Here is a 22728-nt window from a genome sequence, read left to right as displayed (position 1 = left end):
CACACTTGCAATCATATGTAAAACATTTTGTTCTTTTTACTTTTATTTTCTTTGCATATTTCATTTTTAATAAGCAAACCATGCATGGGTATACAAAGGAGAGAGAAGAAATATCCAATTATGTTAAGTTTTTAGACATTGCACTTTTGCTATGCCGAAGCATACAAATGTCATTGACATTGCACTTTTGCTATGCCAAAGCATACATATGTCATATCATAATTGACGGGTAACAGTGGTGAGATGGTTTTTGATGCCTTTTACTTAGGATTTTCTAGTCCTTCCCGTCAAAAAGAGTGATACGAGTATTAAGTACAAGAGATTACTTAAACTTACTCATCATAAACAAAGAGCCACAAAGCTCACTTGCTTATAGAGATGCTCATCTAAGTTACAAATGATACAAAGTTTAGAAAACTCTGATTCAATGGCCATTTTAAGGTTCACAAGAACCAATGTATACATACACACATTGTTTTTGTATTTTTTTGATTTTTCAATTTTTTATTTAAAAAAAAAAACTAAACAACCCAACAAAACAGACAAACAAGCATGAAAGTATGAAAGAAATATGTAGATGCATGAAAGCATGTTAGAAAAATGCAAATGCATGAAAGCATGATTTCAAAAGCAAGTAAGAAATCAAGCAAAGAGAGTCCTACTATAGATAGAAAGAATTAAAGCAGAAGACAAACAGAAAAGACAATTAAGTCTTAGGCTCCTTTCTCACCCACATAGCACGAGTCTTTGGCCGTGAAATGAAAAGGTACGTGTCCTAGTATGTCTACTAAAGGACATAAAAGAATTAAAATTTTCCTAAAATTGAGTTAAAAAGCTCAAGGTTTTTAATAACTCTCTAAACAAAGGTGTAGGTTCTTGAGAGGAAACGTGTGACCGTTTGGAAACTTGCTTTTGAGGATACAACTTAAAGCAATTAGGACGGAAGTATCCAAAAACACCACAATGATGACAAACATGAGGTCTAACAAAAGATTTAGAATTATCCAGATCAGTTTTGGATTTTATACCTTTATTACCTTTGTTAGATTGTGACACAAAGACAGTTCTTGATCCAGAAGCCGTGGAAGAGGAGGGGCCGGAGAAGACAACATATCCTAAGCCAGTCTTATCAGAATTAGGCTTTTGAGCACTCAAGACCTCTTCAAGCTTTGCACTAGACATTCTCTCTATTTAAGTTCTAGGTTGACTAAACTCAACCTCAAGATTCTTGACATTCTCTTCTAATGAGGTGTTCTCCACAATAAGTGTCTCAACTAACCTTGTAGTCTCATCTAATTTGACTAACAAATCAACTTTTTCAGTTTTTACCTCATTAAGCTCTTTTCTACAAAGATGAGAAGTCTTTTCAAATCTTATGAATTCAGTGCATAACTTATCATAGGCTTCCTAAAGGGTCAACTTCTTATGTACTTCTTCATCAGAAGAATCCTCATTGTCACTAGCACTCTCCACAATCACCTTATCGATTGAAGTAGCAAAGGCCATAACGTGACTACATTCATCCACATACTCATCAGAAGAGTCATTCTCAGTGTCACTCCAAGTAGCAACCAATCCTTTATCTTCTAACTTCTTGGCCTTTTCCCTCATAAGGTAGTTTGGGCTCTCTATCCTCATATGACCAAAACCCTTACACTCATGGCATTGGATGAAGGGCTTTTCATTCTTACCCTTCCTAGGAGGTTTGCCCTTATCATTTTTCCTAAATTTAAGAAACTTGATAATCTCATCAGTTGTGAAAGTTAGATCCTCATCCTCATCCTCATCAACATCTTCATCTTCACTTTCATCTTCATTTTCAGAGTCCTCAATCTTTTCCTCTATACCCTTAAAAGCCAAGTTTTTACTCTTTCCACATTTTCCCATTGAGCCTAATCCCATCTCATAGGTTTGAAAGTTCCCTACAAGCTCAGTTAAAAGAATTTGATCAATGTCCTTTACTTCTTCAATGGCAATGATCTTAGCATAGAATCTTTCAGGTAAGGACTTAAGGATTTTCTTAACAATTTTGGATTCTACTATAAACTCTCCAAGGTTGAAGACAAAATTCACAATATCTTTGAGTTTAGCATAAAACTCATCAAAGGTCTCATTCTCCTCCATCCTTATTTCTTCAAAGTTACTAGTGAGTCTTTGAAGCTCCACAGTCTTTACAACCATGGTACCTTCATAGGTGGTCTCAAGAATGGTTCAAGCTTCCTTAGCAACTTCTGTGGATGATATTTTCTTGAATTCCTCATTAGTCACCTCACAAAACAAAGCATTCAATGCCCTACTATTGAAATTTGCACCTGTGATTGTTGTATCATCCCAATCCACTGGCGCTTTCTTTGGCTTAATCTAGCCAACTTCAATAGCTTGCCATACCTATTCACCTAGAGCCAGCAAAAGAACTTTCATACGAACTTTCCAGTATGCATAATTAGTTCCAACAAATAAAAGAGGAATCAAAAGAGACTATCCATGATCCATGACAACATGGGTTAAAGATCACACTTAAGAAATTAATCCAATCAGAGTGTACTCGCTTTGATACCACTTGTTGAGAAATTTAGACCCCGGTTAATAGAATTAACAAGTTTTAAACCCAAGTTGTTAATTAGGTTTATTATGAATAAACTTGTTAAAACAAACAAACATCAATATCATGTCACAAATAATGCAGCAAAAAAATAAATAAGATAAGATATGATGACTTAGGAAAACCAATGAAACCAACCAGTTTCACAATAAAAAAACTTGGGAGGAAACCTTCTTGAAAAGTAATTCACTATAGTAAAGAGAAGTTTCAGATCTAGTACAAAACCTTTGTCCCTAGACTCTACAATCCCCGTAGATGAACTTACAGCAGAAACCTTCTACCGCATCAGAACCTCTTAACTCTTCAATATATGAACGCCACCCTTTGATGCATGAATCCTAGTACGTGACTTACTCCTTTGCACGAATCCCAGTACATGACTCACTCACCAACTTGAGAAAGAAGAATGTTGGCTGCAAAGTTCTTCACTTCATCAACAATGAAGATCAAGAAGCACTTAGTTACAAAACCCTAAGGCGCAAAGATGCAGTAGCTTCTTTTAGATAGAATAAAGTTTTGGTCTAAAATAAAGTTTAGGGTTACAAAAGCCATCAAAACCCTAGGGTTTCGACGGCCTTATTTTGGTCTAAACCCTAAGGCGTCACATAGAGTTTTTGCCAACACTTAGTTTTGGCCCAAAAATCATATTTGAAAATTTTGATTTCTGTAACCTCGATAGATACCTTGATCGATTGAGAAGCTGTCGAGCTTTATTCATTAAATCTCGATAGATAGCTATCTGTCGAGCAGCTGTCGAGTAGCTGTCTAGCTATCTGTCTAGCTTTAGTGAGCACATTTTCTTCACTTGTTTCTTGGTCCAATCTTCATGGCTTTAATACTAGACTTGAACAACATGTTCTTTGAAGTATTAAACGCATCCTAGATCTACCCAAATACAAGTAAAATGCGTTTTGTCAAATGATTAGCCAATTATATAAAATATGTCCTTAACACTATTCCCCGACTAGATGACATGTTTGATATGCTGAGTGGGTCTAAGTGTTACACCTAGCTAGATCTTAAGAATGGGTATCACCAGATTCAAATCCGACCTGAAGATGAAAGGAAGACAACTTTTAAGACAAATGAGGGGTTGCATGAGTAGATGGTGATGCCTTTCGGATTGTCCAATGCTCCCACCACTTTCATGAGGCTTATGAATCAATTATTGAAACCATTTATTAGAAAGTTTGTGGTAGTTTATGTTGACGATATCCTGATTTACAATAAGACAGAAGTAGCCCACTATAATCATGTGCAAGAAGTATTGGTGGTGTTGTATGCCAATGAGTTGTATATCAACTTGAAGAAGTGTAGCTTCTTGACTAATAAGTTGATGTTCTTAGGGTATGTGGTCAGTGTGGATGGGATTCATGTTAATGAGGACAAGGTCCATGTAGTCAGAGAATGACCAACCCTAAAGACAGTGAGTGATGTGCGAAGCTTCTATGGGCTATCAACCTTTTATTGAAGGTTTGTTCGAGATTTCAGTAGCATAGTAGCCCCTACCACTAAGTGTTTGAAGAAGGGGAGGTTCTTATGGGAGAAAGGAGGCAGAACAGAGCTTTGCCTTAATGAAGGAAAAGTTAAGCACAACCTCGGTTTTGGCATTGCCCTACTTTGATAAGGTATTTCAAAACAACAATAGCATTCTTCAGTGAGAAGGTTTGTAAAGCTTGAAGTAAATGGTCGGCCTATGAGCTGGAGTTCTTTGCTGTAGTATGGACTTTTAAGCATTGGGAGCACTACCTGATTCAGAGGGAGTTTGTATTATATACAGATCATTAGGCATTGAAGCACATCAACAGCCAAGTTTGCATTAACAAGATGCATGCTAGGTGGGTAGCTTATATACAGCGCTTCCATTTCACATTAAAGCACAAGTCTGACGTCACTAATAAGGTGGCTGATGTGCTCAGCAAGCGAGCATCGTTGTTGACCACCTTACATATTGAAGTTGTAGGGTTTGATTAACTCAAGGAGCTGTATGAGAATGATGAGGATTTTGGTGATATTTAGGGTAAGTGTCAACAAAATCATATTGTTGTCAATAGTATGTATATCCAGGATGGTTTCCTCTTTCAGAGTAATCAATTATGCATCCCTAAAAGTTCATTGAGGGAGTAGAATATTAGGGAGCTGCATGGTAGAGGTTTGGGTGGACATATGGGCAAAGATAAGACTATAGTACTAGTAGAAGAAAAGTATTATTGACTATAACTCAAGAGGGATGTTGGCAATCATGTGAGGAAATGTCCAATCTGCCAAATTGTCAAGGGTCAATCTCTAAATACTGGTTTATACATGCCTTTGCAAGTTCCACAAGCATTATGGGAGGATTTGTCTATGGAATTTATACTAGGTCTTCCTCGAACCCAGCGTGCTTTGGATTCAGTTTTTGTTGTGGTTGACAGGTACTCGAAGATGTCCCATTTTAGAGCATGCAAGAAGACTTCAGATGCTACTCGAGTGGCCAATTTGTTCTTTAAAGAAGTTATGCATTTGCATAGAGTGCCAAAGTCCATCACTTCTGACTAGGATACCAAGTTCATTAGTCACTTCTGGCGGACTTTATGGAAGCGTTTTGACACTTCCTTAAATTACAGCACCACTAGTCATCCTCAAATTGATGGCCAAACAGAAGTGGTTAATTGCACTTTGGGGAATTTGATTCGGTGTATCTTAGGCGAAAAGCCCAAGCAGTGGGATCTTGCATTGTTTCAAGCGGAGTTTTCTTACAACAGCTCAGTCAACAAAAGCACTGGTAAGTTTCCATTCGCCATCGTCTACTGCATGCCCCCAAAACATGCTTTGGACTTAATACCTTTACCTGAGCTTCTAGGAGTAAGTCAAGTAGCAGGGAATATGGCTAACCATATTTGGGCCATGCAAGAGGAGGTGAGGCAAAAACTTGTAGCTATAAATGCCAAGTACAAGGAAGTTGTTAATAAGAAGCGGCGTGAGAAGATCTTCAATGCTGGGGATTTAGTGCTAGTCTATCTTAGAAATGAGAGATTTCCTATTGGTACCTACAACAAGTTGAAGGACAAGAAGTATGGACCATTTCAGATTACTAAAAAGATCAACAACAATGCTTATGTGGTTGCTCTTCCTCCAAACATGAGCATTTCTTCTACCTTCAATGTTGTTGACTTGTATGATTATCATCCTCCTTATGAACCAGATAGTGGGAACTCGGGATTGAGTTCTTTTCCAGTGGGGGAGACTAATGTAGAACAAACAACATATGCCTTCTTGGAGCAGCAAGAGCTAACGCAGGAAGTCATAACGAAAGATCAAAACGGGGTGCCAATAGAGGCCAATGGGGTGATAGTGTCAGAATTGCATGAAATTTGGCAGGTTGAAGGGAAATGAAGTTCTGATCTACATTCATTTTAACATGATTGTCGCCAAAATTAAGGCGAATTCCTTCATGAAGGCCTTGAAAACAGTGTTTTTGCTATTTATAATAATATTTGTTTTCCCTTAGTAACTTTTAGTTTAAAAGTCAAAATAAGGCCTCGTCTGTTTTGAAACAACCCTTAGGGTCAATAGTTTATGATTTTGCATTTAACTCAATTTTGCCATTTTTGGTAAATTTTTGTATTTTTGTCACCTAATCGCGTAATTAGTGCGAATTAGGGTTTTAGACGTTTTTTTTCTTAGTATTTATATGTTTTGTAGCCGCAGAGGCAAATCAGAGTATTATCAATAAACACGGACTATTGTCAAATTATTTCTCTGATGGATTCTAGTTTTCTTCTCCTTGTGGGTTTAAGGAAACTCCTTATGGATTCAAGGTTTACTACTAGGAACTAACAGTTTAGTTTCTGTTCCATCAAGAGAGCATCAAGTGTGCTTTCTTTATGCTTCCACAATGTCAGGCTTCCATTGTTTTACTTATTTATTGTAAACTTCCTTTGGCATAATATCATGCACACTAATTCAGAAGCAAAGATAAATAAGATGAATTTATTAAATTAAAACATAATCATAAGTCGCATTTTGAAAAAAAAAATACAACAACATGAGGTGTATTGTGTGAGATTTAATTATAGGGATGAATTATTGGTTAAGAGTGATTGTATTGAAAAGCCATGGCAGAATATATATATAAATTCTGAAAATTTTGATAATAAACTGTTAGTTGGAGTAGAATTTAAATTTCTAAAACTTAAATGATAAATTTTTATCTAAATTAAATTTTTGTTAAATCTTATCCCTTGGTCAAGAGCTTTGTAGCTTAATATTCCAATAAAATATGAATTTAATAAGATGCAACTTGAGTAAAAAAAAAGTGGGTTGTTTGAGATTTAAGTTTAGAAAATTTTTATTATTGACTTTTAGTTTGAATGAAATTATTTTTTTAAAAAAATTATAGTTAAATCATGCAACTTGAGGGAAAAAATAAAAAATAAAAAACAAAAACAAAAGCGTGGGTTGTGTGTGGGATTTAAGATTAGAAATTTTTTATAATAGACTTTTAGTTTGAATAGAATTTAAATTTGTTTTAAATTATTGTTAAATCAAGCCACTTGAAGAGAAAAACAAAAGCAAAAACATGGGTTGTGTGAGAAGCATGTTTAGAAATGTTTACTGATAAACTTTTAATTTGAATAGAATTTAAATATTGATAGGATCCAATATTTGAATATCATAATATATTGAAGTGTTGACAAAATAAATTTCATATTTTCCAATGTTTTTATTTTTAAATTTCACTTGTCAACCAAATTAAGCAGTTAAACATGATACTATGCATGATTTTTAGCCCAACCGTTATATTTATTTTTAAGTCAAGTAGGCATAATAAAAATAAATCTCATCATAGAAGTGGTCAAAGACATGTTAGTTTCCCTATAGGAAAAGTTTAAATTCGTTGATTCGTTCATTATTATTAAAACGTATAGTGGATTAAAATGTAGTTCTATGTAAAACAAATAAATAAAACTTTAAAATTTTTTAAGTATTCTAACTTTAAAATAAATTAGTTTTAAAAATTTAACAAATCAAGTTTTAATTTAGAATGTTCGTCTTCTAATGTTAACGAGACACCATTCAATGGTGATATTGTTTGTTAGTGCTTTAAACGGGAGAGTTAAAAAATAAAGTTTATGAGTACATAATTATTCTCTTGTTTGTAAATATGTTTATGTGTATGTTTACGTTAATTTTGATGTCTAGTTTTGGTTACACATGCCTTGCACATGTATTTTGTTATATTAAACCAATAACATAATTTTTAATGTTATATTTAACATTGAAATCTAAACAAAATATTACAAATATTCATAATCTAAATTCAATAATAATGTTGATCATAATAACTTCATCAATTGTTGGGGCCAAGTGGGAGAGAAACTTTAGGCCCAATATGCTCGAGCTTGTCTAGACCAATAACAAAGTAGCTATAGGGAGGTAATGTTCTCTAATCACTGTTAATAGCCCATGATAACATGGATTATTAAACGCTTGTCGGATGAAGCTAAGCATGAGTATAATCAATAGTAGGATCACTAGCCAAATAATGTTGATTATAATCGTTCTCCAATTGGCAGAAGATATAATTGTTGGAATGAACTGTATGTGTTGGTCGGAATATTTTGTCCCAGCGATTGCTGCAGTTTTGGTTGGTCTAATGAGATTGACAAGTAGACAAAAGTAAATTACGCTAAGATTCACTCTAATCCCAGCGATCACTCACCGAATATATAGTTGAGTTGCTGAAGCAGGTGATACTTTGCATGATTTTTGCAGGACCATTATATTTATTTTTGAGTCAAAGAAATTTCAAAAGAAATCTCATAGAAGGAGTCAAAGACATATTAGTTTCCCTATAGGAAAAGTTTAAATTCATTGATTCTTTCATTATTCTTAAAATAAAATGCATATGGATTAAAATACAATTCAATATAAAAATAAAACTTTAAAAAGTTTTGATCGAATATACTAACTTTAAAATAAATTAGTTTACAAAATTTAACAAGTCGAATTTTCATTTAGAATGTTTGTCTTCTAATGTTAACAAGACACTATTCAATGGTGATATTGTTTGTTAGTGCTTTAAATGAGAGAGTTTAAAAGAAAAATTATGAGTACAAAAGTATATATGCTTATGTTTATGTTTATGTTTACTTTTATTTTAATTTATTTAAATGACTAGTTTTTATTACATGTGCCTTGCACGTGTTTTTGTTATATTAAACAATTAACATAATTTTTTATGTTATATTAATATTGAAATCTAACTACAAAATTGTTAGAATTTAGATTCCTGTAAAACTTGATTGTTTAACCTAATTAATTAACCAAGTGAATACTTAGGTAAATTAAGCAGATCTAGGTTAAAACAATAATACTCATATCATGCAAAGCAGTGGAAATATAAAGAACACAATGATATGATGACCTAGGAAAACTAAACCGGTAAAAAACCTGGGAATGATTTAACATAGCTATCCTCAAGGTAAAACTGAATCCACTATGAAAGAATTGAAGTTTGTACAATAGCGACTTAGACCACTAACATCCTATTGCTACCCACCAGTAGAAAACTTACTGACACGACCACATGCAAGCTCCAAGACCACAGACTCCTTGTTTCTTGGATTCTCCAGCAAGTACAAGCATTTCCGCTTATGTATCTTTAAACTCTTATGACAGCAACTGAATAATCATCAAGTTCTTCACATAATCTTGATTTTTGATAACCCTAAGTATATATGAAGGTAAACACCTGTAGATCTCACAAGAGATTCACACATACAGCATAAACAAAAAGACTAGAGTGCTTTTGGGTACAAACCCTAGATACAAAAAGAGGCACTCTCTTCTCTCTCTTAGAAGCCTTTAAAAAGTGCTTAGGGTTTCCTTTATATAGTGGGAGAAGTAGATCAGAAACTCTAATTCTTAATGGGCTTGGGCTGAGGTGGAAAAATCTACAGAAAAACAATCTGCATGACTTTTAATCAGTCAAGTCTAATTCTCTATCGATCGAGCCAGGCAGAATTGCACAGTAAATTCTGCAGCAACTCAATTCGAACTTTACATATAAGACACATACTTTGAGCAGTCTAAACAAGACTAAAACGTTTTGATCATGATTTGTCAATATTACAAATTAGTATTCTAATACATTTAAACCTAAAGGTCTTAGAACTTAACAAAAATATTACATATATTGATAATCTAAATTCAATAATAATATTGATCATAATAGGTTTTATATTGAAAAAAGAGTGACAAGTATTTAAAGTTGAGCATATGATATGATATGATGATATATGATATTATTTTCTATTTGATTAGTAAACATGTGCTTTTTTAAAATCATTTTAAACTAAAAAAGAGAGGCAATGCAATATTTGATTAACAGTTGTTGACACCTTATTTTGCAACCCAGATTTAACCTCGCGTGGAGGGTAAAAGAATAATGTCACCTTGGAAATAGGCATTTTAAATGTGGCCACTAGATCTTTAATTTCATTTCATCAAAGTGATCTTGATATTGTAACGATCAGATTGACTAGTCATAAGCTTTAATTGGATCATCAGATTGAAAGTTATCATCAGATTAAGTTTTAATGGCCGAGATACACTATCACAAATTGAATCTAACTACATGTGATTATGGACAATTGATTCCAATTGGTTATAATTATAATGACGTATCGTAATTTGATTGGTTAAGACTACAGGTCACGGTAAAGTTGCACAAATTTAATTAATTAGATAATCAAACATTAATTATTCAATGAATAATTTGTGTAATTATATTTTTAATTGGGATAGATTTGGGATTGATTAATTTTAAAATGGAAGTAATTTGGAGCCTATTAATGTTAAATGGAAACTAATTTAGGCCCATTAATGTTAATTATGCCGAAACTATTTTCCAACAAATGAGATTTGCTTACCGTTTCATTGATATCTCTCAAAGTATTTTGAACTTGTGAGTGAGTTTAATGTTTCTAGAAATTAGACATATGGGGCTTCAATTTAAGCATAAGAATGAGACAATTTCAATTAGAATTGAGAAAGATATGATTTTTCGAAATTAGCTTTGAGAGCTATTACGAGAGCTATAGGAAAAACTGAGGTTTTAGACATTTGGCTTGCTCATCACTCCCACCAACCTTCAAACTTAATACACCCATTTTCTCTAAATATTGAAATAGGGTTTAGGTTCATAATTCTCTTTGATCCTTTGTGAAACCTCTTTAAATTCCCTTCTATTCATATTTTCTCTAGCACTACTATATAAACCTCCCTTTCATCCATTCCAAGACACATGGAAACACACTCACTTCTTCCTTCTTGACTTTTAGTGAAGTAGAGTAGTCTTGTCATATCTTGATCTTCTTGAAACTCAAGGTATTGATTGAGACTCACTCTCTCTCTCTCTCATAGTTCTTCTTTTCTACTCCACCTTTAGGACCACCATCTCCTCCTCCATCGCGTGGATCTTGCATGCAGGTATAATTACTTTCCCTAACTTGTTTTTTATATTGCTATAATGAGAATTTAAGATTAAGGCATGCTAGTGATTGTTTAAATTCTTTTGAATATGTTTGAATGTTCTTGATATTCTAATATGTTTATATGCGTTCTTTACATGTTCTTAGTTGTTTATTATATGTTTATGTATGACACTAGTTTTGATCTTAAATTCACATCCAAAATATGAAAAACATGTTAGTTTCATAATTCTATCAAATCCTTAAATTTAGGATATCACCATTCACACACATTCTTTAGAATTTATTTTTCAATCAAAATGCAATGATTAACAAATGAAATTAGAGTTTATCACATGCACACACATTAAAATGAACATGCAATTGATTGATAATGCATTAGATGATATGATATGAATATTGACCACCATAATCTAGAAGATTAATTTCACTAGGTAAGGTAGGTGTCTAACACCTTCCCATCTTGTAACGTAGTTTTTGAGCTTAGATCAAGGGTTAGTAAATCAAATGCTTATCCATGTAATTTTTAATCTCTAGATTGTAATTAGGAAACAAAACCATGTAGTATCTAGGACCAAAGCCATGTAATTTCCTATAATTAATGTACATTCATTCTCAAATCAATAAAATAAAGAAATTTTCAATTATAGTTTTCTTATTTTTTTTCACTAATTAAATAAGTGGTGACTCCATTGTAAAACTCTTAATCTAAAGGGAAAAATGTAATCAATCGAACTTCCATTTAGAGAGGTAATAATATGATTCCACCCATTCATGTGGGTTTGGTCCAAATTAAATCAATTCCAAAAGAGACCAAGGGCACAGTCTCTCACAACAATTGACATGTTTTAACTTCTTTTGGTGACACACACACACATATAGGGCAAGACATATTTTTTCTTATGGGATAGAAGTGTATTTTTTAGTTAAGTAGCCACATGACTGAATTTTAAGAGATGAACCTAAAGAACTGCACCTAATATATATTCAGTGGCGATATCTAAGGTTTTGATCTCTACTCTAAATTGTTTAAGTTCGCCTATAAGCCAAGTAGCCAACATCCAATATGCCAATACACATCACTTTAACAATATTCATAGATATCTAATAAAAAAATCCAATTAAAAACCAGTAAACTAACATAAACCATACCATAATCCATAAACCAATCCCTCACAACTAAACGTAAAAACACAGACGAAAAACAACCAGAACCAAGAAAAACAAGAAAAGAAAAACGTGCCCAGAAACTCTTAACAAAGTAGTATTAACATTAAAGAACTCTAACAAGACACCGATTAGGAATAAGATTATTAATCAACTAATCCTCATCGACTCCCTCGAAAGCCCAAGCATACTCTTCGCGATACTTCTCCTCCTCGTGGGGCTCGTAATCGCCCTTGATACCAAAGAACTTCCGAACATACTCGACGCTCTTGTTCTGGATGTGATCAGCCAAGGCCTGGTTGAAGAACTCCAGCCCTTCCTTGAAGTCCAAATAGTTAGCAGCAGATATTAGGTCCACGAGTTCCCCAGGCTTCAGGTTCTTTATCAACTCTTGCTCATATTGCTTCCTCTCTTTCTTCTTCGTCTCTTCCTCCTCATGGTTGTCCGCAACGGCATTGCTCTGGGGAAGTTTCTTGCCGTAGGAGATGAGAGTGGCGAGGACGGCACTGTGAACGTTCGGGAGAGGGATGACAGTGGTGGAGCCACGCGCGGCCACATCGTTGTCTTTCTTGTCTTCAAAGTATTGCTTGACGGTGCAGAATTTCATGGCCACGGCTTCTTCAACCTCGAATAGTTCGTTGTCTGAGGGTTTTAGGGTAATTTTGGCTGAAGATGAACTAGGGTTCGGGTTTTCGCTAGTGTTAGACATTGTTGAAGAGAGAGGGATTGGTTTGTGGAGAGAGAAAACGTAGTAGTAGCAAAAGACTAATAAAAAAATGTTGGGAGTGAAGCCAGGGTTCTTTGGCCTTATATAGAGTAGATTTTCCAAACTGCTAGAATAGAATAGATATATATGACTTTTATTTTTTTATGGAAGAAAAAAGCCGAGTTTGTTACGTTATGTTTGTGGATGCCGAGTTGGAGAAGATTATTATTATTTTTTGAATAATGTTATAGTTATAAATTATTTTATAATATTTTTTAAATTGCTTATGTGGTCAATTCTTATTGGATCTTATCAGATCCCACCATTAATATTATTTTTTCACTTATTAATAATAACTTACCACATCAACAGTTTATAAAAAATGTTGTAAAATAATTTGTAACTTTAGCACTTTTCTTTTGTTTTATTGTTAAAATTTATTAAGTAATGCTACAACAACAAACTATTTTGCAAATTATTGATGTAGCAAATTCTTATTAATTTTTATCTAGACCCATCATTAATATTTTTTTTAAGAGAGTTTCAACTTATGGTATCCGCTTCTGATGATAACTCTTTATTATCAGACCAAAACAACAATCAGTTTTTGGTGTAGGCGGGGATTGAACCCCAGATTTCTTATAAAACTATCAGAAATTTTACCAGTTGAGCTAATTGGAACCCCCCATCACTAATATTACATACCAATAAAGATAATAATAATAATCATTCACGACGTTAGAATTTTGTAAAAAAAAAAAAAAAAAACTTGTAAAATAGTATGTGACTTAAGCTTTTTTCAAATTTATTTATCTATATATTAGGCTTCATTATGTGGTGATCATAGTAGTAATTGGCTTTCAATTATTAAAAAAAAAAAATCATTCTCATTATTTTGGTTAGTTAACACTTATGCAAATAGAAATGTCAAAATGGAATTTGTAAAATGCTAAACGTATTAAAAGTTTCACTTCATAAAACTTACAAATTAATATGACAATGTGATTGGTGGAATTTAACCACCTCATAACTGAATATTTAAATTTCGTCTTTATTATTATTATTATTTTTGATAATCAAATTTCCTCTTCATAATTGGTGACACATTAGTTTGTATATTTATTGTAATAAAACTTGTAGTACCTGTAATACCAAAGGAGGCGTTGGGCAGTTTCTATGGGTTCAAATGAACTCCTTGAGTTGCCCCCAAAAAATTATATTTAATTTTTTTTAAATTTTCTTATTTGACCCTCCTAAAATAAAAATTTGAACACTCTAAATCTAAATTTTTTTGAAGCTCAAATAAAATAAGCTTGAATGTAATTCTCTTAACAATATTTTGGTCTTTTTCAACAAACCAATTTGATCTAACATTTGGGGGGAAAAAAAGTAAGTCCAACAACAAAAGTAAAAATTTGTTCGTCTTAAACCTCAAGAAAAAGCCCATTTAGATCTTAAAAAATTTGAAATAAACTAATAGATAAAATTTTATTGTATTTAGATTTCCCTTGCGATTCAATTAACAACACTAATTAATATATTTATTGTGTTTATAAATAATAGATGATTTCCAAGATTTAATCTTAGAAAAAATAATTAGTATGTTCATTATATCAAGAAACAATATACCACCATGCATCCTTGATACGATGGCAACTCCATAAGTATAAATGCTTATGAAGTGTGGGGGGTAAGGGCTAGAGTTCAAATCTTCAAGAAGGAACTTCACACGCATAGATATACATTTAGATTAGGCTAGAATATAATTTTTATTTTGTATATATTAAAAAAAGAAACAAGGTGCTAAATGAACTTATAATTTATCTTTTAGAAGAAATGCTATGTCCATAACATTTTTACAACAAGTCATAAGTGATAAAGTTGCTAGTTGCTTGGAATCAGGAACAAAACAGTTTTTCAGTGTTTACTCGCTATTAATGATGGGCAAAATAGAGCACTTCTCATCTTTTATTTTATTGCTAGTACATATTATGGACAAATTTGTAAAAAGAAAACCACGTAGATCATGAAATTCATCTTCTTACTGAGTCCCCTAAAAAAATCCTAGAGTCGCCTCCTTGTAATACTACTCTTTATAAATGTTTCTCTTCCTCTTCATTGGATTAATGCTTCACAAGTGCTACTGGATTCGGTTTTGGATTCTCCACCTACCATTTAAGATTTCAATTTTGTTCTTTTAAATTTTCTACAATTCATATTTTTTTATTGCAATTATTTTTTTTTATGAAATTTTTTTTTGACAATTTCAAAGTTGTTAATGATATATCGCCTTTGGCTAATGATTAAGGACAAGAAAATACATATTTTCATTTTCTACTTGTGAATTTCAAACTGTTATTGCCAATTATGTTCATATTGAATGCTGTTAAATGCTTTGGGCTTTAATCCTTTATTTTGTTCCCTTCTCTCTCTCCGCCCCCCCAAGCCTGTGAAATAACAGAGTTGGACGCAACAAAAAGAAGCTGAGCTTCTTCTACTAGCAATTCCTTTTTCTTTGGCTTAATACACGCAATTTATTTACTGGTTGAACTATAGCTCATCCACGCCAGACTAGTAATGACAGAAAACACAAGAGAAGTCTCTAGTTTCATGGCCCTCCTTGCAAAGTTCTATATATATCTGCAGGAAAGAAATGGTTTATCAGCTTATGATATTCAACGTAACATGAAGCATTAATAATTCAAGCTTCACCCTCTTGTTCTTGTTGTACAATTGCTTAGCTTTCATCAGATTCTGTAGAGCAGAAAATTGATGTGGCATTGTGAAGTTATCAATTTGACAAGATGTTAACACCAGCCTATATAAAATCCTGTAATAGCTTCAGAGTATATTTAAAATACTAATTGCTTAAGTTAGAAACATTTTTTCGTAACCATCCAGATTGCTGCAAATGAAACTTGGATATGCAACTAGTAGCTCAATTCCTACAAAATGGCCTTGTAATAGCAATGCTGAAGATAATTATAATAAGAATTCTAATGATGATAAATTCAAGCCAAAACAGGTTCGTCCAGTTCCAAAAATTCAAGTACGAGAGAAGACTGCCCCCACATATGAGGAAAAAGGAAAATGAAGTTTGAAATTTTTTGAGGATAATATTTGGTGGATAGGTAATTGTTACTAGTCATGGCGGCTAGATAGAAGGATTATGTAGTTCAAAAATCACTTGGACTGATTTTTGAGGAAGGACCTTTGTTCAGATAGAAAAGGTTTTGATGCCTATTTGTTGTGAATGTATCTAATACTAATAGGTTTATGGAAAATGCAAAAAATTAAAAAATTAAAAAAAAAAATTTACACAAAAGGAAGACAAAGTTTAAGTGATTCGGCTTCTAGCCTATGTCCACAGGCTATGCCGAAGAGATCTCTCTGACCACAACTAGATAAACCTGACGTGTAAAGGATCAAAGTAGTGTGTGAAAGTGCAACTGAAGTATGGCCGGATATATACAGTTGACTGCTGTTGGTTTGGCTGGGACTTTGTGCTTTGTGCAATTTCACATCCACTGACTTCACAACCTTAAACTGTATAGTTTCGTACTCCACACAGAGCCACATCTGAAAACGAGGAAGAAAAAATAGAAGCGAACAGGATTACTTGAAGAAGGTGCTCCTTCCATCACTCTGGGAACAGGATTATAGCTGTCACTGTCATTTGCATGCCCATAGTATATAAATCTTGATTAACCCAGGTGAAATGCAGAATTTACTTAAATTTGATCCACGACCTGATTATATGGTCCACTGGTAGAAGCATTTTATTATAGTCACCTTCTATATCTCTCCAGACCACTATTGAACTACTAATATCGCATGACCTAGAAATGCCTTATTCCTGATTTGTTTCTGTATGTGGTGGTGATTGCTTGTTGTATATACATTGTTCTCACACTCCTTAACAGCTTATCTTTTGGGATATATGGTAGGGAACAGTTTCTACAACAAATGAATGGACAAATTTATCCAAACTACTCTTTCGGTGAGGGATTGTTCCTAAGCCATAAAAGGAGACAAGTCTGGGAAACTATGTTATGTTTCGCCAAGGTACCTTAAAAATAAAAGGTTAGTCTTAAGCAAATTCCAGCACAACAAAGTTTTACTTTAAGGAAGAGGTTCGGACCTTAATTCTTTTTTCTTTTACAGATTCACAATTTTTAGTCACGTTGAGATCATCTTTCAGCACGAACATCAGCACCAGTTTCTTCTGTGGGATTATTTATTAGTGGTTAGATAACTTAATTCACATAAGACTAATCTATGATCCAACAAATATGTCAGAAGTGTTTTATCAGAGTTGCATATGGAAAATTTTGGTGTGTAAAGAGGGGTCAAATGAGTTAGATATAGAGTAGTGTTTATTACACAAACTGTTTTACATAATTTTACACACACCCCAACTATTTGATCCCTTGGTTAATCTTCCAATGCCTACTTCATCATGCACCAGCAACAATTTTCTTAGACCCAACAAGCCTTGCCCCTCCCTTGCTTCTTATTCCCCATTATGACCCCAACACCAAAAATTTTCCATTGCCAATGTTATTGATTGTTTGAGGTGGGAGGCTATCCAGAACTAGATTGTAAATGTTATGAACTTGGAAAGATTATGAAGGTATCTAGAAAGATGTAATTGGGGTTGAATAGTTTTCTGTAATTGGAGAGGAATAATGAGGAGTTGATGGACACCTGGGATAACTGGGAATAAGTAAAAGATATGGTGAACAGGTATTAATAATCACGAGGTTTAGGTAGGTTCAATAACTTAGCTATTTTAGAAATTAGAACTTTTGCATAGTTAGCTACCACTTGGCGTAACATTAATCACTCTTAAAGTTTTTAGATTTAGCTTTCTGTCAGCTTTCACTTTTATTTATTATACTAGAACATTAGTTCAATAGGCAGAATTATAGAAGCACCATTTGAAATTGTAGTTCTTTTCAAATGTTGAAAATGACTGAGGAGGGAGCACATTTCGGTAGAAATTAACTTGAAAGTTCGTATTTCAAATACTCCTAGCATCATCAAGGCTACTTCTGCAATTGGAAAAAGTGAAACCAGAAAAAGGCAACCAAACCTCTTTTGTTTTATACATGGAGGCAACTAATTTTCAATCTAAGAGTGAGAGAATTCATCTTTCCAGAAATGGAAAAGCATAAAAAATTTAATTAGTGAACATTATCAAGGAAAGCGAGAAAAGAGTCAACATGCTCATCAGCATTCAAGAACCAAATAATGATAGAATAGTTCATTTTTTAAATCCTGTGATTAACTCAAGCATGACAAAGTTGTGGAACACTCCAAATTATTTTTCTCACTCCTCACAACATGACAATCAAAGCAAAATTGCAACTCTTGGGAACACAAGTGCTGCAGGGTGAAGAAAAAGAAATGAAATCTCGATTATCAGTAAAGATGAACACAGTTTGTGTCATAACCATTTTAATTTTTTGGATCTAGAAGCTTTCTCATCAAAATCCAAACTAACGTAAGATATAGGTGTGTAAACAGCCTCAAATGGGTCCTTATGACTATAGGTGGAGGCCTCATACCACTTGTGAATTGCCAACTAAGCTTAAATTCACATCTTGAACTCACAATTTCAACTGAAATCGTGACTTATAGATTCAATTTTAAGATCTACATTATTTTCATAAATTGTTTCAAGATTGCAGTATTTTTCTAATTTGATATTAAATTTACAATTTTGATCAAAATCACTTTGAGTGGATATGTTGTTATCAATTGGAAGATCTTGATCATAAAACGTGCTAGAGAAGAAACATTAAAGCATACAAGTATATCTTGATCCAAATTATTCGGTTGCGCAGCAAGGGAAATTAAAACCAATCAATGCAATATGCAAGCCATCTTTTATGATGTGAGTTTGATGCAGAACTAAGTAGGATTTTTAAAATTTATGTTTAAGTAATAAAATTTACTGAAATAAGAAGAAACTTGAGTACCCAATGAATGAGTATACAGGAGAATCACCTAAAAAACTAAGAAAGAAGAAGTGGAAACAGAGAGAAGCGTTAGTGCAGGTGCATATGGTTCATCCTGATCCAAAAAAATCACAAAATTTTATTTTTCCTATAGTTGTAGGAAAGTGAGTAATATTTTAAGTTGTCCACAGCACAAAAGGAGGACAAAAGACGAAGAGAACAATATCAAAAGCATTAATCAAAGTTACAAAAAAATATGAAGTATAGTAGTCAGATGAATAGGAAACCTCTCCATTATGGTTCCACGTTAGAATATACATGACATGATTTGAATTCCCTGTTTCAGTTACAATGGGTGACCTAACAGGTTCTGCATCATGCATCTAACCTCATCACAATAGCAAAAACATTTCACATACCACATTTTTCTGGCTCTAGAAGTTCCTTATTAAAATCCAAACTCATTTAAGATACACAAATTCATAAACTAAACATGGATCACCAAGAACTTTTCCTCCAAGATTGAATAAGTTCAAAAGTAAACAAAGGACTCGCTATACTTGATGAATACAACCAATAATAAGGCAGAACTGCCCAAAAACATTTACCTGAAAAATATTTGTCATTTCGTCTACATCAAGAAGTGCATTATCCTATATCTAACCCCTATTGTGGTACATAGGGTTTCTTACTGTCTATACAACTAAAATACATAATGAAAAAGAGAAAAACCAGTTCCTAAAACTAAGGCAAAAGGGGAAGCGGGTGAGGTTGGCACGTAGTCATGTGGCTCATGTTAAGTAATGAACAGTCACGTCACTAGAGTGAAGAAGTTTGCACCTGTTACGCCAAAGAGTTATTTGTGAGAATCCATAAATTTGTGAAGATAGATTAAAAGTAAATTTTTATAACAATAAAATAAATAAATAAAATTATTTCAAAGGTTCTAAGGCTTTCTTCCATAATATAATTTCTGAGGTTACAAATGTGGCTGAGACATATAATTATTTTACCATTTCAATTGTACAATCAAACAAAAATTGAGTGAACCAAAATCTAAAAGTGAAGCATGTAAAGAGGATTCAAAAGTTTATTCATGCGCATTTCTTTATCAAAGATGTAGCCTGATTAAAAAATCAACTATACTTATCTTATGATTGTCGAATGGACGTTTTGTACATTGATTATTAGAAAGCCAAGCAACAATTTTTATCACAAGGTACTTTGGATGGATAATTTAGAAGGGGGAAAACATGAAAAAAAAAAAAAAATTAATAACCAGAAAAGAGTTATGTAACTCTGCAGCCATGCAAAGAGTGTCTGTCATAAATTTGTTAAGTACTAGTCAAAGAAGTATACCTCATTTAACTGTAAGAAGACATGTCATTGAGCGCCTTGGGATCTTTGATAGTTTCTCACGAACAATTTCCTTTAGCTTAATATTTCCAACTCTAATTTTTGCTGACTTCAAGACTCCTGCCTCCTTTAGAATATATTTTACAAATTCCATTTCATGTTCCAATCCTTTAACTTCACGAAGATAAAAAGTTGTGAGGTGCGATGATAGAAAAAGAGGATCATTTGGTGACTTCTTCCAGCCTAAAAGGGAACCGGTAGGTCCGGTACTCTGATGATAACATACATAGCAGTTCATTAGTGTAAGTTTTACCGAAGAACAGCTAAAACTACATCGCATCAAGTAAACTAACCATATTAGTAACATCAAGAACTTCTAGATTAGGAGAATTTTTTAACAAGTCTTGCAGCACATGCCAGTTCCACGTATTCACCTTAAAGTCCAATCTGAGCAAATTTTGGAATTGGGAAGGATAAGTAGAACCATTGCTGAGACACTGCATGAAAAAATTATAATCACACCAACATCAAACCTTGTATTAGAAAATGGCTATAAATTTAATGAGTGGAGTGAGACTATAACTGACTATTCAGCCTTTATATGACCTCACCTCTGAGTGACCAGTAAAAAATGATAGGAATTTGACATTATAGAGTGCTGCAAGAAGTTTGAATACCCTATCTACATAACATTCCTCCTCCTCATGGTCTTTAGGTTCAAATGTACAAATGTTAACCTCTGCCCGAACTAAGTTGTCTAGTTTTTCAAGGAAAACGAAGTCGCTCAAATGACCATCAAACGAAAAGTACTCAAGAGCTGGGGCGTTGATCTCCACTAAGTAATGAACTTCAGAATCTTCTAATCCCCCCCATATCAGCATAATCATCAAAAAGAATTTCATGGTGAAGCATACTTAAGCGTTTGAGAGTAGGTACACAGATTCTATAAATGGAAATACTATCAGAAAAATCTCTATCAAATGACAAATCTTCAAGAACAGGGCAACCAGAGAGAAGTCTAACAAAAGGGTCAGATTCATAAAAAACTTGGTACAGATCAAGTTTCTTTAGGCATGGCAATTGAAACGATGAAGGGGGATCGATCCTGACTCCTCTTAAACTCAGAAAAACTAATGTACTGCAAGAGAAAACTCGATGAGGCAACTCTAAACAACTTTTGTGACTTTTGTGACCATCAGTATGCATCTCGAGATCGAGTTGCTCGACTTTACGCGAAGCAAGGTTGTTTATCCATCTCAGAACAAGTCTATAACAGCAACTACAGAATTTGTATGTGAGGGAACAGCACTGGAGGTACGGTGCTTTGTGTTGATCGAAAACACTTTGAACGGAGTCAAGATTTTCACTTTCGACGTCGAGTACTGGGACGTGAGTCCAAACATGCTTCCATCTCTTCGACAAAATACTAGTGGCCATTGCTGTTTGGGTTGGAAGGAAAGAAAGGATGTGGATGAGAAGACATTCCGGTAGATCACTGATCCTGTCGTTTTTATTATTATTTTCCGAAGAAAGTTTTTGGCGTTTCGATTTTGACTTTGATTTTGGCATCAGAGAGAGTACGAGGTTTTGTTCAGATTGGAGAAAGATGTAAACGAGCAACAATGATTTATAGTCACTTTTATATGCAGCCCAACCAACTTATTTTAGGATTCAGATTCTGTTTCGGAGTGTACTTTGGAGTTCTTTAAATTTTCTAAACTCTTTTAAAAATAAACGGTTAAGATTCTGCCACGTCATTATTCTACTGCTCCATCTTATATATCAATCTTTCCAAGAATTAAAAAAAGAAAAAAAAATTACCCGTATCCGCATTAGAATACTAAACATCGGTTTCTTGAAAGAAAAAAAATACTACACATCGTCTAACCACATCTCCCCTTCAATTTTTCTCTCAAACAAAAAAATATCCACTTCAATTTTTTTTTTTTTTAAATCATCAAGGCAAAAACAGTTCATCTGAATCCAGATTCATCAAAGTTAATCCAAAATAAAATCATTAATAGGAGTTTTTTTTTAATTAAAAATACGAATTTAGAGATTTATTAGTGGTGCGTATGACACGTACACACCACTACTTCGTGTTTATATATACTGGTTCAAGTCGGTTAAGTCACCAACTTTGATGTTTCTAGCCCATATTTTTTTACTATCAATAAATAATTTTTTTTTATCTACCAATCTACTTGACTCTTCCTTTGACTAAATAGTTTTGGTTCTACAGGTTTCTAGATTCTAGTTTATATTATTTCATGTCCATGCAAAACAACTTCTAGAACAATAGTCAAATTGTGGCTGAAGTTTAAGCTGTTGAGGTCTCTATAAAAATGTCTTGTATAGAATTCCGAAGAGAAATAGATTGAGAGAAACTTTATAAATTTCTAGAGAAATGCAGTGCTTGATTTTTTAACACAACATTGCAACATCTTTGAAGAGCAG

General features: G+C 33.4%; 2 protein-coding genes across 2 annotated transcripts; both read right to left on the bottom strand.

Moving 5' to 3' along the window:
* Positions 1 to 12333: 12333 nt before the first annotated feature.
* Positions 12334 to 12955, bottom strand: LOC142636430 (SKP1-like protein 1A). The gene has a single exon (XM_075810668.1). It carries the CDS (start codon positions 12953 to 12955, stop codon positions 12401 to 12403), a length of 555 nt encoding a protein of 184 aa, XP_075666783.1. The 3' UTR covers positions 12334 to 12400.
* A 7320-nt stretch (positions 12956 to 20275) lies between these two features.
* On the bottom strand, positions 20276 to 21840 carry LOC142635520 (F-box/LRR-repeat protein At3g26922-like). Its single transcript, XM_075809662.1, has 4 exons — positions 21231 to 21840; positions 20883 to 21130; positions 20625 to 20768; positions 20276 to 20542 (listed from the first exon to the last, which is right to left on the bottom strand). Exons 1-4 carry the CDS (start codon positions 21838 to 21840, stop codon positions 20276 to 20278), a joined length of 1269 nt encoding a protein of 422 aa, XP_075665777.1.
* Between the last annotated feature and the right edge of the window lie 888 nt (positions 21841 to 22728).

This window comes from Castanea sativa, chromosome 5 (genome assembly GCF_040712315.1).
Source record: "Castanea sativa cultivar Marrone di Chiusa Pesio chromosome 5, ASM4071231v1".
Taxonomy (NCBI): domain Eukaryota; kingdom Viridiplantae; phylum Streptophyta; class Magnoliopsida; order Fagales; family Fagaceae; genus Castanea; species Castanea sativa.
The sequence above is the reverse complement of the archived record's forward strand: the minus strand, read 5'-3'. Positions and strand labels throughout refer to the sequence as shown.

Bases quoted from the DNA above. Each gene is read 5' to 3' on its own strand.
- LOC142636430 (XM_075810668.1), bottom strand. From the start codon at position 12,955: ATGTCTAACACTAGCGAAAACCCGAACCCTAGTTCATCTTCAGCCAAA.
- LOC142635520 (XM_075809662.1), bottom strand. From the start codon at position 21,840: ATGCCAAAATCAAAGTCAAAATCGAAACGCCAAAAACTTTCTTCGGAA. The intron at 21,131-21,230 runs GTATTTCCATTT...GGGGGGGATTAG, and splicing joins TGATAGAGATTTTTCTGATA to AAGATTCTGAAGTTCATTAC. The intron at 20,769-20,882 runs GTGAGGTCATAT...TTTTTCATGCAG, and splicing joins TTTTTACTGGTCACTCAGAG to TGTCTCAGCAATGGTTCTAC.